The sequence below is a fragment of the Lutjanus erythropterus genome, chromosome 13, assembly GCF_056507025.1.
Source record: "Lutjanus erythropterus isolate fLutEry1 chromosome 13, fLutEry1.hap2, whole genome shotgun sequence".
Classification (NCBI taxonomy): domain Eukaryota; kingdom Metazoa; phylum Chordata; class Actinopteri; order Lutjaniformes; family Lutjanidae; genus Lutjanus; species Lutjanus erythropterus.
Window position 1 is genome coordinate 5,296,302 of NC_139329.1, and position 15,815 is coordinate 5,312,116.

At 40.2% G+C, this 15,815-nt stretch overlaps 1 protein-coding gene across 1 annotated transcript; it reads left to right on the forward strand.

Annotated features, from left to right (window-relative positions):
* The first annotated feature begins 661 nt into the window (after positions 1–661).
* Positions 662–11,457, forward strand: LOC146316055 (myosin heavy chain, fast skeletal muscle-like). Its single transcript, XM_084733969.1, has 41 exons — positions 662–771; positions 914–954; positions 1,227–1,448; positions 1,525–1,668; positions 1,767–1,923; positions 2,017–2,044; positions 2,125–2,224; positions 2,326–2,418; positions 2,509–2,572; positions 2,654–2,752; positions 2,841–2,944; positions 3,072–3,210; positions 3,338–3,456; positions 3,674–3,823; positions 3,932–4,102; positions 4,193–4,493; positions 4,593–4,660; positions 4,766–4,853; positions 4,970–5,087; positions 5,172–5,295; positions 5,642–5,778; positions 5,866–6,121; positions 6,207–6,449; positions 6,533–6,709; positions 6,790–6,935; positions 7,033–7,123; positions 7,218–7,607; positions 7,719–7,845; positions 7,936–8,054; positions 8,144–8,340; positions 8,607–8,790; positions 8,909–9,074; positions 9,203–9,327; positions 9,427–9,735; positions 9,828–10,031; positions 10,144–10,269; positions 10,365–10,535; positions 10,633–10,737; positions 10,833–10,928; positions 11,043–11,174; positions 11,369–11,457. Exons 3-41 carry the CDS (start codon positions 1,242–1,244, stop codon positions 11,384–11,386), a joined length of 5,793 nt encoding a protein of 1,930 aa, XP_084590095.1. The 5' UTR covers positions 662–771; positions 914–954; positions 1,227–1,241; the 3' UTR covers positions 11,387–11,457.
* Positions 11,458–15,815: the final 4,358 nt, after the last annotated feature.

The following is a 15,815-nucleotide window of genomic DNA, read 5'->3' on the forward strand; positions in this document are numbered from 1 at the left end:
AGAACAGGTGCTCAGTGAGGCTAGTGAGCATGCTCACAATTTCAGAACATCTTGGAATGTCCAGGCATAACAGCTTAGCCTGACCTGGTGTCACTGCACTCTGGCTTACAATGACAGCTGCAATCAACTTTGATTAACGCAATGGATTCCAACGGCAACCCTGAGCCAAAGAAAATTCATTCATAGGAAGTTCTAAATGTCAAAAAGCATCCCTGCAGTATAATCCACTGCTACATGTGTGGAATATTTTTAGTTATAGTATAGTATTACAGTAATGTTTTTCACAGCGGTTCACTTTTGTTCACTACAAAAGAAAAAAATCATTTCAGTAAATGATCCTCCTTCAATCTCGGTGGGGTAAAATATTGAAAATGAATGTGCTGTTCAAGTTAGTCAAGCACATATAACTGTTGCTATCCCATTTAGGTTCCCTCCATCCTTGTTAAAAGAATTACACATAGTCTTCAACTTTATGATGAAGTAGGTTTTGATTACAAGGCTTTCAAAAACATAAAAAAGGAATCTTCAATTCATCAAAAAATAAAAACTGCCATTACAGAGTGGAATCCGACATAGAAGTGATACATGTATAGAACATTTATGAGCTTGCAACACCTGTTTCAATGGATGTCTATTTTGGCTGTCATACAGACCATATTTGCATGTGTCCCATATTTAACTTGAACTACGTAAGCAAGCCAGATTGAATATAAGGGCTCTCAAAGGACAGATCAGTGTGTGGTAGAAGATCCTTGGAGACACCTGCTTGTGGTAAGTTTATCTTCTATCTGCTTTAGAGCATTTGAATGTATTCATTATTTAAGAAATTAATCAATTAACATTCTTGTTTAACATTTTTATTTTGTTTTCAAACCTTCCCCACTAACTGAAGTATGTGATATGTTTTCAACAGGATTACAGAATATACCAGACTTTTGACAAAGAGAGGGTCAGGTATGAATATTTTTCAACCATCTTTTATTTGTATATAACTTGTGTGAAGCACATTCAGCTTCAGGTTGTGTTCATCCAATTTTGCTAACACTATCATATTCTGAATGAGCTAAGGTGAAGTCATTTATAATGACGCAGAGACATCAGTTTCATAGGGATGTAATTATTTAGTTAAACCTTATTATTCAGGTTATTTATCTGTTCAGTCACATAGGTTCAAGATTATAGATTTGAAAGGTAATAAGATCATCTTATTTGTCACTACCTCGTAGAAACAAACCGCCACCATGAGTACGGACGCGGAGATGGCCGTTTATGGCAAAGCTGCCATTTACCTCCGTAAGCCAGAGAAGGAGAGAATTGAGGCTCAAAGCAAACCTTTTGATGCCAAGTCTGCCTGCTACGTGGCCGATGCCAAGGAGTTGTACCTGAAGGCAACAATCACTAAGAAAGACGGTGGCAAAGTCACTGTCAAAGTCCTGGACACCGAGGAGGTTGGTATCACTAAGTCAGAGTCAAATGAGAATCCAATATGAACAGTTCTCATTGTGATAAAATGTCCTGTTCCAGGAGAGGACAGTTAAAGAAGATGACGTCTCTCCAATGAACCCTCCGAAGTTCGACAAAATTGAGGACATGGCCATGATGACCCATCTCAATGAAGCCTCTGTGTTGTATAACCTCAAAGAGCGTTACGCAGCATGGATGATCTACGTAAGACAATCTGCCAAATAAGAAAAGAGAAACACTGAAATTGGCCCTACTTGTAGGAAACATAGAGTTAACTGTTGAATCTCTATGATAACTTTCAGACCTACTCTGGATTGTTCTGTGCCACCGTGAACCCCTACAAGTGGCTCCCAGTGTACGATGCTGAAGTTGTAAATGCCTACAGAGGCAAGAAGCGTATGGAGGCTCCACCCCACATCTTCTCTGTCTCTGACAACGCTTATCAGTTCATGCTTACTGGTTAGTCATTACCAAAATAATTTAGAATTTGTTAGTAAATTAGGTTTCTGTTGCAACAAAACATAATTAATTTCTTTGTTTTTCATTTAACAGATAGGGAGAACCAGTCTGTCTTGATCACGTAAGTTACACATTTGTTGACTTTGTTTTACATAATCAAACGTCTTGATCAAATTCTAATAAGTCTATGTCTATACCTAGTGGAGAATCTGGTGCTGGAAAGACTGTGAACACCAAGCGTGTCATCCAGTACTTTGCAACAATTTCAGTTGGTGGAGACAAGAAGAAGGATACATCAAAGGTGGGAATGAGTTACTTTATGATGATTACAATCCAGTATTACTTAAGTATGAGATAGTTTTCCTGTCATTTTCTGATATAATTTCTAAACCTGGATTGTAGGGCTCACTGGAGGATCAGATTATTGCAGCCAATCCTCTGCTGGAGGCCTATGGTAACGCCAAAACTGTGAGGAATGACAACTCTTCCCGTTTTGTAAGTATGGAGCGATTTCTACAGATTTGAGACATCTTGTTAAACACTGCCCATGTGTAGGGATGTTAAAGATTCCTCTATTCCAAACAGGGTAAATTCATCAGAATCCATTTCGGCACAACTGGCAAACTGGCTAGTGCTGATATTGAGACCTGTAAGTAAGAATTCTCACAGTACATACAAATCATTGTAATTGAGAATTGGCCAGGATGTGACATATGAACAACATTTGTAGATCTGCTGGAGAAGTCCAGAGTGACATTCCAGCTTCCTGATGAAAGAGGCTACCACATCTTCTACCAGATGATGACCAACCACAAACCTGAGCTGATTGGTAAACACTGAATTATTGCTCAATGTTAAAGCTACATGTTTCATAGAAAACAACCCACTGATTTAATTGCCCCTTTTCTGATCTCCAGAAATGTCACTCATCACAACCAACCCCTACGACTTCCCCATGTGCAGCATGGGTCAGATCACTGTGGCCAGCATTGATGACAAAGTTGAGCTGGAAGCCACTGATGTGAGTGATCTTTGTTTCAAATTATGATGTATTTTGTATATTAAGTGGTAAGTAATATCAAAACTGCTCTTTTAAATGCATTTTCTAAAGTGATTATGTTTTGTTTGGACATCTGTTTTGAAAACAGAACGCCATTGATATCCTGGGCTTCAGTAATGAAGAGAAGATGAGCATCTACAAGATGACTGGTGCTGTGCTCCACCATGGTAACATGAAGTTCAAGCAGAAGCAGCGTGAGGAGCAGGCTGAGCCTGATGGCACAGAGGGTGAGTGTTTAATGTCAGATCAAAGTCAACAGTGCTAAAGTTGGCTATCAGACTAACTTCTGTTCATGGTGAAAGATCATGGTCACATACTGCATGTATTAACTGCAAATCACTGACCTATTTTCAGATGCTGACAAGGTTGCTTACTTGCTGGGTCTGAACTCTGCGGACATGCTGAAGGCTCTGTGCTACCCCAGAGTGAAGGTCGGAAATGAGTTTGTCACCAAGGGACAGACTGTGCCACAGGTAATTAAGATATACAGGTATCAATTTTGTTTAAATTGTAGTGCTTGCATATTTACAGTAGGAAGGAAAGGAACTTCTAAGGAAAAGAATAGTGTAAGCGTTCCATTTTTGATTCTTTTGTCTCCTTTAAGTTAGAAGAAGTTTAGAAAACAAGTAATCCAACATTTTACAAAACAGTTTACTGACTTTAATCAATCACATTCTTGTTTTTAATCAGGTGCTGAACGCTGTGACTGCCCTGGCCAAGTCTATCTATGAGAGGATGTTCTTGTGGATGGTCATCCGTATCAACCAGATGTTGGACACTAAACAGCCAAGGCAGTTCTTCATTGGTGTGCTGGATATTGCTGGTTTTGAAATCTTTGACGTAAGCTTCATTTACAACAAATCAACAGCTAATACTTTTCATGACAGTAATAACATAAAGATTCTTACAGCTTGTAAGTCTTGATGCTGATTATGCGTCCCCTCACAGTTCAACAGCATGGAGCAGCTGTGCATCAACTTCACCAATGAGAAGCTGCAGCAGTTCTTCAACCACCACATGTTCGTCCTGGAGCAAGAGGAGTACAAGAAGGAGGGTATTATCTGGGAGTTCATTGACTTTGGCATGGACTTGGCTGCCTGCATTGAGCTGATTGAAAAGGTAATCATTTCATTTTATCATTCTATTTAATTGTTCTTACGTTGACTAAATGTATCACTTAATTACATACTTCTTCACACTTCTTTTAAGCCCATGGGCATCTTCTCCATCCTTGAAGAGGAGTGCATGTTCCCCAAGGCCACAGACACATCCTTCAAGAACAAGCTGTATGACCAGCATCTTGGCAAAACCAAAGCATTTGAGAAGCCAAAGCCCGCCAAGGGCAAGGCTGAGGCCCACTTCTCCCTGGTGCACTATGCTGGTACTGTGGACTACAATATCGGTGGCTGGCTGGACAAGAACAAGGATCCACTGAATGAGTCTGTGTTGCAGCTGTACCAGAAGTCTTCAGTTAAACTGCTTGCTCATCTCTATCCCCCTGTTGTTGAGGGTATGACAGTAACTAAAGTTCAAACAGATTGTAAAGCATATTTTCACGTAACTTTTTTGTCTGGTTCTAACAAAACATGTCCACTGAAATTATCAACAGAGGCTGGCGGCAAGAAGGGAGGCAAGAAGAAGGGTGGTTCCATGCAGACTGTGTCTTCACAGTTCAGGGTAAGGTTTAACATTGCACTCTTGGGCATAAAATCCAATCTCAGTTTATACTCAAACACACAATTGTTACATTTCTTGACAAGAGTTGCCATTTTGAATCCACAGGAGAACTTGGGCAAGCTGATGACTAACTTGAGGAGCACCCATCCTCACTTTGTGCGCTGCCTGATTCCCAATGAGTCAAAGACTCCAGGTACACAGAAAACATAATCTTGAAGTCTTTAAAGAGTGGTTTTGTTTTGTTAGTGTGGATTACTTAATGTTGTGCTGCCCCAATGAAGATGTAATTGAGAAATGTCTTTTTTACAGGTCTGATGGAGAACTTCCTGGTCATCCACCAGCTCAGGTGTAACGGTGTGCTGGAGGGTATCAGAATCTGCAGGAAAGGTTTCCCCAGCAGAATCCTCTACGGTGACTTCAAGCAGAGGTATCAATATGATATGTGAATATAATTTTGATGTAGACTATTAAAGGAAAATGGTCACACTGAACATTAACTCTCCTGTTACAGGTACAAGGTGCTGAATGCCAGCGTCATCCCTGAGGGCCAGTTTATTGATAACAAGAAGGCTTCTGAGAAGCTGCTTGGCTCAATTGATGTGGATCATGACCAGTACAGATTTGGACACACCAAGGTAAACACCCTGATTAGGTTCATACTTTAATTTTATTCACCAAGAAAGGCAGTTTTTTTTAGTTGTTTATATGTATTATTTGAATTAGAGAAATGTTTATTATATCTGTTGATAGCATGGAATATCTCAACAAGGTATTTGGTACCAAGTTAAATCGTGTGAACAAAGAAGTAATTAATCTGAACCACAGAAGTCCCAAACCAGTCATGTCCGCATTTCTAATACTTACACCTAAGAACCCTTGGAAAATCTGAGGTAGCTATAAATGTTTTTGTTTGTTTTACTGCAAGGCAAGGATTCACCATCTGAATGCACCCTCGTTTAAATTTTATTTTTGTTCGTTCAGGTGTTCTTCAAGGCTGGTCTGCTGGGTACCCTTGAGGAGATGAGAGATGAAAAGTTGGCCTCTCTGGTCACCATGACTCAAGCTCTCTGTCGTGGTTACCTCATGAGAAAGGAGTTCGTGAAGATGATGGAGAGGAGGCATGTTGAAAACAGCTTGTTTTGAGTACACACTTTTACAAATAATGAAGAATTGCTTTGTCTATAACGGCAACCTCTTTCCTACAGAGAAGCCATCTTTACCATCCAGTACAACGTCCGCTCATTCATGAATGTCAAACACTGGCCATGGATGAAGGTGTACTACAAGATCAAGCCTCTGCTGAAGAGTGCTGAAACTGAGAAGGAGCTGGCCCAGATGAAGGAGAACTATGAGAAGATGCAAACAGACTTGGCTACTGCCCTGGCCAAGAAGAAGGAACTGGAGGAGAAGATGGTGTCTCTTCTGCAGGAGAAGAATGATCTGCAGCTGCAAGTAGCATCTGTAAGTACACAACGACAGACAGCTGTGCTTTTTCACCTTTTTCAGTGTTGACGTGCTAACACGTGTTTTTCATAATACAAACTAGGAATCAGAGAATCTGTCAGATGCTGAGGAGAGATGTGAGGGGCTCATCAAGAGCAAGATCCAGCTGGAGGCCAAACTGAAAGAGACAACTGAGAGACTGGAAGATGAAGAGGAAATCAATGCTGAACTCACTGGCAAGAAGAGAAAGCTGGAGGATGAATGCTCTGAGCTCAAGAAGGACATTGATGACCTGGAGCTTACCTTGGCCAAAGTGGAGAAGGAGAAGCATGCCACTGAGAACAAGGTTTGTAAATATCAATATATCCAACGGATTGAGCAACATCTAATGATGACCATGTGATAACAACATATTGCTTCAAAACACAGGTGAAGAACCTGACTGAGGAGATGGCCTCTCAGGATGAGAGCATTGCTAAGCTGACCAAGGAAAAGAAAGCCCTTCAGGAGGCTCATCAGCAGACTCTTGATGACCTGCAGGCTGAGGAAGACAAAGTCAACACCTTGACCAAGGCCAAGACCAAGCTTGAGCAGCAAGTGGATGATGTAAGTATACAGTCACTTCGATTAACAAGCATCAAGATAACTCATGAATGTGATAACTAAAAGCTCATTTTCATGTTCAGCTTGAGGGTTCTCTGGAGCAAGAGAAGAAGCTGCGTATGGACCTTGAGAGAGCCAAGAGGAAGCTGGAGGGTGATCTCAAACTGGCCCAGGAATCCATCATGGATCTTGAGAATGACAAGCAGCAGTCTGATGAGAAACTGAAGAAGTAACTTTGCTTTTGAATTTGTACAGTATTCATTATTTTGAAAATCATGGTCAGCTGCATGAGCTCTTACTATGTACCTTATCTAATATTCTCACAGGAAGGACTTTGAAATCAGTCAGCTCCTTAGCAAGATTGAGGATGAGCAGTCACTGGGTGCTCAGCTTCAGAAGAAGATCAAGGAGCTTCAGGTGACATATTGTGTAACATGTTCCTGCAAAAGTTTTCCTATTTTGTGTTTTAAAAGTGAAGTTTGCTGACAGCCAACTCATCTACATTCAACAGGCCCGTATTGAGGAGCTGGAGGAGGAGATTGAAGCTGAACGTGCTGCTCGTGCCAAGGTTGAGAAGCAGAGAGCTGACCTCTCCAGGGAACTTGAGGAGATCAGCGAGAGACTGGAGGAGGCTGGTGGAGCCACTGCCGCTCAGATTGAGATGAACAAGAAGCGTGAGGCTGAGTTCCAGAAGCTCCGTCGTGACCTTGAGGAGTCCACTCTGCAGCATGAAGCCACTGCTGCTGCTCTTCGCAAGAAGCAGGCTGACAGCGTTGCTGAGCTGGGAGAGCAGATCGACAACCTCCAGCGTGTCAAGCAGAAGCTGGAGAAGGAAAAGAGTGAATACAAGATGGAGATTGATGACCTCTCTAGCAACATGGAGGCTGTTGCCAAAGCAAAGGTACACAATACATAAACTTATACTTTAATACCCAAATTAGTATCTTAAATAAGGCAATTAATATGACTCATGACATCTGATCACTGATCTGATCTCTCTTTTCCTAATTAGGGAAACCTTGAAAAGATGTGCCGTACTCTTGAGGACCAACTGAGTGAACTGAAGAGCAAGAATGATGAAAATGTCCGTCAAAACAATGACCTGGGTGCACAGAAAGCACGTCTCATGACAGAAAATGGTATGTGCAAATTATCAATGAATGATCCGTTCTGCATGATATGAGAAACATAAACATAAATTAACGTATCATGACATCTTTTCACACAAGGTGAGTTCACCCGTGTAATTGAGGAGAAAGAAGCTCTTGTCTCCCAGCTGACCAGAGGCAAACAGGCCTTCACACAGCAGATTGAGGAGCTGAAGAGACAGATTGAGGAGGAGGTTAAGGTAAGAAAACTTGAACTGTGCACTGGTACTGGAACTTTATAGGTGTTAGTTAAACATTTTTTCATACTGAACATTATTTCTAATGCCAGGCCAAGAATGCTCTTGCCCATGGACTGCAATCAGCCCGCCATGACTGTGATCTGCTGAGGGAGCAGTTTGAGGAGGAGCAGGAGGCCAAGGCTGAGCTGCAGCGTGGAATGTCCAAGGCCAACAGTGAGGTGGCTCAGTGGAGAACTAAGTATGAGACTGATGCTATCCAGCGTACTGAGGAGCTTGAGGAAGCCAAGTGAGTACATTTTCAAAAATTCATTGGCCAGAAGGCTAGCATTGGGGGATAGCTCAGCTGGTGTGGATATCAATACTTACATTTAAACAAATTTATTTCAGATTTTTTATTTATTTATTTCTTTTAGATTGCAGAAATTCCTCACACCTCAGATATGCTCATCTAGATATTTAAATACATAATGAATTCTCACATGACAAAAACATCTAGAAAAAAATGTAAATTTTAGGTTTTCACTGAGAGACAAATCATACTTTTTCAAACAGGAAAAAGCTGGCCCAGCGCCTTCAGGAGGCTGAGGAGCAGATTGAGGCAGTCAATTCCAAGTGTGCATCTCTTGAGAAAACCAAACAGAGGCTCCAGAGTGAGGTGGAGGACCTCATGATTGATGTGGAGAGAGCCAATGGGCTGGCTGCTAACCTGGACAAGAAGCAGAGGAACTTTGACAAGGTAACAACATTTATTTTGTGCAACCATAACCTAAAATCAAAGAAAACTAAAGTGATTTGTCATTGTATTGAATAATAAGTAGAATTATACAGTAAACTGTATAAATTGTGTAATTCAGGTCTTGGCAGAGTGGAAACAGAAGTATGAGGAGGGTCAGGCTGAGCTTGAAGGAGCTCAGAAGGAGGCTCGTTCTCTTGGCACTGAGCTGTTCAAGATGAAGAACTCTTATGAGGAGGCTCTGGATCATTTGGAGACCATGAAGCGTGAAAACAAGAACCTCCAACGTGAGTTCTGACCTCATTATGCAATCATCATTTATAAATTGCATTTAACCTATGTATGTCTTAGAATAATGTTTGTATAGTCAACACTTCAAGTCTTAACACTAAAAAACACATGAATCTCTCTGCAGAGGAGATCTCAGATCTGACTGAACAGATCGGTGAGACTGGCAAGAGCATCCATGAGCTGGAGAAGGCCAAGAAGCAGGTGGAGACAGAGAAGTCTGAGATCCAGACAGCTCTTGAAGAGGCTGAGGTACATTTCTTCTGGGGAGATCTTTTGTAAAATCATTCACAAATGTTTTATGTAAAGTTTGAAGGCAGAGCTGAATATTTGTTTCTTTCATTTTATTAGGGAACTCTGGAACATGAGGAGTCCAAGATCCTGCGTGTCCAGCTGGAGCTCAACCAGATTAAGGGTGAGGTGGACAGAAAGCTGGCAGAGAAAGATGAGGAGATGGAGCAGATCAAGAGGAACAGCCAGAGGGTGATTGACTCCATGCAGAGCACTCTGGATTCTGAGGTCAGGAGCAGGAACGATGCCCTGAGAATCAAGAAGAAGATGGAGGGAGACCTGAATGAGATGGAGATTCAGTTGAGCCATGCCAATCGCCAGGCTTCTGAGTCCCAGAAGCAGCTGAGGAATGTGCAGGCACAGCTGAAGGTAAGACATAGAGTTGTTGCGCAGTCAATTGTCAGTGTAGGTGCACTCATTTTGGTATTCATGTGAATATTTGGCTGATATTCTTTCACCAGGATGCTCAACTGCATCTTGATGATGCTGTTAGAGCCCAGGATGACCTCAAGGAACAAGCTGCTATGGTGGATCGCAGAAACGGTCTCATGGTGGCTGAAATTGAGGAACTTAGAGCTGCTCTGGAACAGACAGAGAGAAGCCGCAAAATCGCTGAGCAGGAACTGGTGGATGCCAGTGAGCGTGTTGGACTTCTGCACTCTCAGGTGAACAAGCACAGTCATCTCTTCAAAAGTTCAAAAATGTAATGAGTTTTTAAATAAGATGTGGAAATCAGGCATGCGATAACTTAGTTGACTAAATCCTTTAAACTTTTAGAACACAAGCCTTATGAACACCAAGAAGAAGCTTGAGAGTGATCTGGTCCAGATCCAGAGTGAAGTGGATGACACAGTTCAGGAAGCAAGAAATGCGGAGGAGAAGGCCAAGAAGGCCATCACTGATGTAGGTTTAACTTTCATTTGCTCTGATTCTCACTCCAACTAAAATGTGTTTTTCCATGATATTTGTTAAGTAAAATTTTATGATGCATCCTCTAGGCTGCTATGATGGCTGAGGAGCTGAAGAAGGAGCAGGATACTAGCGCTCACCTGGAGAGGATGAAGAAGAACCTGGAGGTTGCTGTTAAGGACCTGCAGCACCGCCTGGATGAGGCTGAGAACCTGGCCATGAAGGGTGGCAAGAAGCAGCTCCAGAAGCTTGAGTCTAGGGTAAGACAATTCTGTTATGATTTCCAGTCAAACAAGTGTAATAAAACATTTGGAAACATTACAGATTCTAAATAGTACATTTTCTACCCTTCTGAAGGTGCGTGAGCTGGAGGGAGAGGTTGAGGCTGAGCAGAGACGTGGAGCAGATGCTGTTAAGGGTGTGCGCAAATATGAGAGGAGAGTGAAGGAGCTCACCTACCAGGTACAACTGCGTGAATAATTTACATGTGCAGTACAAATCAATCTTCCATTTTTACCATTCAAAATATTCAAACATGCAAATATTTTCTATTACAGACTGAGGAGGACAAGAAAAATGTCACCAGGCTGCAGGATCTGGTAGACAAGTTGCAGCTCAAGGTGAAGGCTTACAAGAGGCAGGCTGAGGAAGCGGTAAGAACAAAACATTCATTTTAAACAATAAGAGCTTGATATCATTTCATCATTATTTTACGCATAGTAGACTATCAGGCCTTTCTAAACATTTATCTTTCTCTTGAATTACAGGAGGAGCAGGCCAACGGTCACCTGTCCAAGTGCAGGAAGCTCCAGCATGAGCTGGAGGAGGCTGAGGAGCGTGCTGACATTGCAGAGTCCCAGGTCAACAAAATGAGAGCAAAGAGCCGCGACTCTGGCAAGGTAAACATAAACACACTCCTGCCTATTGCAAAATCAATGAAAATTCTCCATATTTTCTCTCCATTCTTTGTCAAGCATGAAATTACTATAATGGCTTTTAGCTTCATAAAATTGGCAGTTTACATGTATGCAGATCATGATAAGTATATGCATGTCTGTACTTAATGTATTGATTGTTTTACTTTTTTCCACAGGGAAAAGAGGCAGAGTAAAGCACTCCACTGATGGGCTGTTTCCAATCATATAATATGATGTGAAATATACCACAATAAAATTGTTTTTTGATTTAAAACTGCTGTCTGTGTTATTCTGGTTTCATAATGTCCTATGAGAGAGTAAATGTGAGATTTGGATCAATTGTGACACAGCTAAATAAAATTCTACAATCCTAACTGTAATGGGTGGCTACAACATAAAAATATACTGTATAGTTTTTAATTTAAAAGTTAACAATGTCCAAAAACCTGATGTAACCATCCACAATATTTGAGGTGTGGGTATGAAACACTAGTAGGCTTAACTATGACCCCAAGATGTAACCATTTATAGGTCCTGAGCTCAGTAAGGAGAGCCACTACATTCTAGAGAGACTTTATTATCAGGCAGGTCTAGGAGCATTGGAGAAAATTATTTGAGGAGAAGGAAAACAGGTTTCACTAATATCCCTGTAATCCTCACAGGAAATATTAGTATGATCATGAATGCATGTTGATCTCATTGTGCACTCTAAGAGAGAGCAAATGTGAGATTTGGATAATTTGTGACACAACTGAACAAACTTCTACAATCCTTATTGGAATGGGTGGCTACAACATAAAGTAAACTGAATAGTTTTTGATGTATATGTATAGGCTCTTTTCAATTTATTAATTACCAAAATTATTATCTGATGTAACCATCCATCATATCTGAGGTATGTGGTGTGAAAACCTAGTAAGCGTGCCCCTAATATGTAACCATTTATAGGTCCCGAGCACAGCAACAACACCCACAACATTCCAGAGGGACTTTATTATCAAGAAGGTCAGGGAGCACTGTGGGAAACTATTTGAGGAGGAGCGAAAACAGGTTTCATGAATGTCAGAGGAAAAATTAGCATGAGAATGAATTTGCAATTAAAAGCTTTTTCCAGAGGCCACAGACAACACTTAAAAATAAACACTTCAATAAATTCTGGCATCTTAGAATCACATCGAGTGCTCACTTTTATCCCCAGTCAAAATGCATCCAGCTGAAGAATGTGAAGATTAAACAAAGTGCAAGAGTTCTATCTCTTTGAAATCCTGTCAGAAAATAATCAGCCTCCACAGTATAATGTTGTGCAGTTTTACCTTGTCACCAGCTTGTCTGAGACATCTACACCTCTTTTGTGGAATTGCAAGCTATTATAGTTCATGGTTTTTGATGCTCCTGGTTGCAGATTATTTCATCCCTGTGCAGCATACTTAGGAGTACCACATTTTTGCTTTTTGTTGTCATGTAGTACACCAGGGATGTGTTGTTTGTGTGAAGCACCATCACAGGCAGCTCAGACCTTGAATAAATATTTCACATTTTTTGAATGGTATGTACAGCCTGAATGGGGAAGCAGAAGTTGTCACTGAGCTGGTCTGGTGTTCTGTTTATTTAGGTGGATGATCCCAGAAATGTTCTTTTCCAGTTTCTGCATTCCACTCTGTAGATCTGTTCTATGCCGTGCACATGAGTAACTGCCATCCATGTCTGTCCTGGTTTCACTATTAGCACACTGACAGCCATATGAGGTGGCTCATTCCAAGGTCAAGGAGCTACAGTCAATCTCACCCCCTTCTTTATACCAGCTGTTAGACTGAATTGTCATAAGATAACCCTTTATTAGGTTATGACTAGGGCTGTCAGTTTAACGCGTTAATTAGATTAATTAATTTCGCTGCAAATTAACGCGCTATAAAAATTAACGCAATTAATCATGAGTGGCAAGTCAATGCGCAAGTATTTTAAATTTGGCCCATTTAGTTCGGCACGCGTGTGATCCGCGGACCACATGTGAGCATCATAGTTTTACTGTCACTGTTACTTTTGTATAAGTTATAATACCAGAAATCTCAATGCAGAGTTGCAGTGAAAAGAGGACAAATGCGGCTCTATGCAGCGCATCTCTGTGAAGAGCGACTGATTTAAAAGTCGTCACATCGCCTTGAGTGAAATCCAGACCATAACTTTTTTCACTGATGTAACTATGCTATCACCAAAGAAACAGATCATAAAACTGTGATGTTCATTGAAACTTTGGTGATATCAGCTGTCTTAACTTCTACACAGCTCCTCTCTGCTCACCGGTGCAGCTCTGTCTCACCCCGTCTGTCACACAGTGTGTCTGCTGATTGATCATGACTTCTAACCAATCAGATGTGGTGCTGTAGGCGGGACATTGAGCCAGACTACAGAGCGTAGTTGTGTATTATACTGTGCAGTGTATAATGATCTAATACATGTATAGTATATACATAGTACAGCACTGTATAAGTTTGAAGTTTTTAATATTATTACCATTATCATTACTATTGTCATTATTATTACATTACATAACTATGGCGATAATTACAGACAGACAAAGATCAAAGACAAGTGCATGTTTAAAATAATTTAACCCTAATGCCACCACTTTTTTCTTTTTTGCTGAGCCGAAAAATGATCCGATCCGTGACTCAAACCCGTGATACGATCCGAACCGTGAGTTTTTTGATCTGTTGCACCCCTAAGAGCGAGGCAAGCTTACTTAGGCCTTTGAACGGCAAGTTTATTTATAGAAAGAACAAAGAGGGGACTATTAACAAGAACGCAGTGATTTGTACCTTGTGTATTCAATTGATTAGTCATGCACTACAATTTTGTAATGTCCTAGAATTCAAATTCTTTATTTGGGGACCTTTAGCTGATATGAGATTAAAATGCGATTAATTTGATTAATTAATTACAAATCCTGTAATTCATTAGATTAATTTTTTTAATTGCCTGACAGCACTAGTTATGACCCTTGCATTCAAAGACTCTTCCCAACCCCTTCCATAGTAGTCCCTCTCTCTTCTAAAATGAATCCGATGGATCTCTGAGCGGAGATTCTCTTTACCATACTGACTGTATTGAAGAGCCCCACACATAAAGCTATGTATTTGCTCCTCCCTCAATTTAGGGTAGAATATGAGAAAACAAAGAATGTTTAGAAAGTGAAATAACATTATACAGGTTCTTGTACAACAATGCGTGGTTTCACAGACCACAGAGGGCATAGGAGTGCAGGGAAATACCCGCTCGACTCAAGAAAACATCAAAAGAACCGCCACGACGCAGAGTTAGATGTGAGATTTGGATAATTTGTGACACAACTGAACAAACTTCTACAATCCTTATTGGAATGGGTGGCTACAACATAAAGTAAACTGAATAGTTTTTGATGTATATGTAACATCATCCACTAATGACCGCAGTGACTTTGGAAACTGTCCGTAAAATTCCATGTAAGTTCATATAAAACTGGAACAAATGCACAGAGTGCACCTGTAGACTGCAGCCAGCCGCTGTCCAATAAGTCCTGGCGGGTGTTAACTTGTTCAAGGCCTCCAGTAATTAATTCGAAGACGAAGAAAAACACGCTGCCACCCGTCTGTAACAATCTTTTCTTGGTAATAAGCTCCTACAACGTCTCTTTGTGTACTTCATCTTCACCAAAACTACCTGACAGCAGGGTACACCTACCTTCACTCTTTGGGGTACACAGCAGGTAGCTTAAACAAGACTGTTGCACACATGGCACCACACTCATACATGTCCCCCCTCAACAATGACAGGTAGGAACTAATTAGCTCTTAGACAAGGGAGACATGAAGAAGAAACTTAAATACTGCACATATAAATGTGTACGTAAAATACTTCTTAAAGTGCTGTAAATGATAATGAAATAATTATCATATATAACATCATTTATAACAGTTCACTTAATTCTTTAAGTCCATAATAATGTTGTGAAATTATTATACTGAAATATATCATGTGCACAGTAACGTGCACTACAGTACTACAAATAACCCAATAATGTAATGTGTATAGTAACTATGGTTACATTTGTAGCAGTAAAATTAAACAATGATTTGTTACATTTAGATAGTGAGCATCTAATGAAAATAAAACATGTTTTTAAAGTTATTGTAAGAATTTTAATGGCATTATTAAGTACTTGTACCAGGATTCAGTATCAGCAAGTACCAAAATGTAAGTACTTGTACTGGTACAAGAAAAAGTGTTATCCATACATCCCAAGTTACAAGTTTAAAAATATTTAATCAGCCTATACATTTTTCTTTTAGTGAAAACACAGATGTGAACACCACATAACACTGAAATCCATTAGGGAAAGTTTTAATGTTAAGATTTTATTTTTCTCAGTTAAATGTTACAAGAAAAGTCTGATTTATAATCCTGCTTTACATCATTTTTTGTTGTCATGTTTTATGTTGCATTATAAATAGTTTTATTTTGTTACCACATTCATTCTAAGTTACATGTTTCTGCTTTAATTCTGAAAATTTTATTTTGTTCTCAGCAAAAGAATATTGTCAATTACAGCTTTGTATAATGATACACCAACATAAGATTAAATTAAAC

Excerpts from the sequence above, each read along its gene's own strand:
- LOC146316055 (XM_084733969.1), top strand. The coding sequence starts at position 1,242 with ATGAGTACGGACGCGGAGATGGCCGTTTATGGCAAAGCTGCCATTTAC. Across the intron at positions 3,824-3,931 it reads CTGGTTTTGAAATCTTTGAC|TTCAACAGCATGGAGCAGCT; the intron begins GTAAGCTTCATT and ends GTCCCCTCACAG. Across the intron at positions 6,710-6,789 it reads TTGAGCAGCAAGTGGATGAT|CTTGAGGGTTCTCTGGAGCA; the intron begins GTAAGTATACAG and ends TTTCATGTTCAG.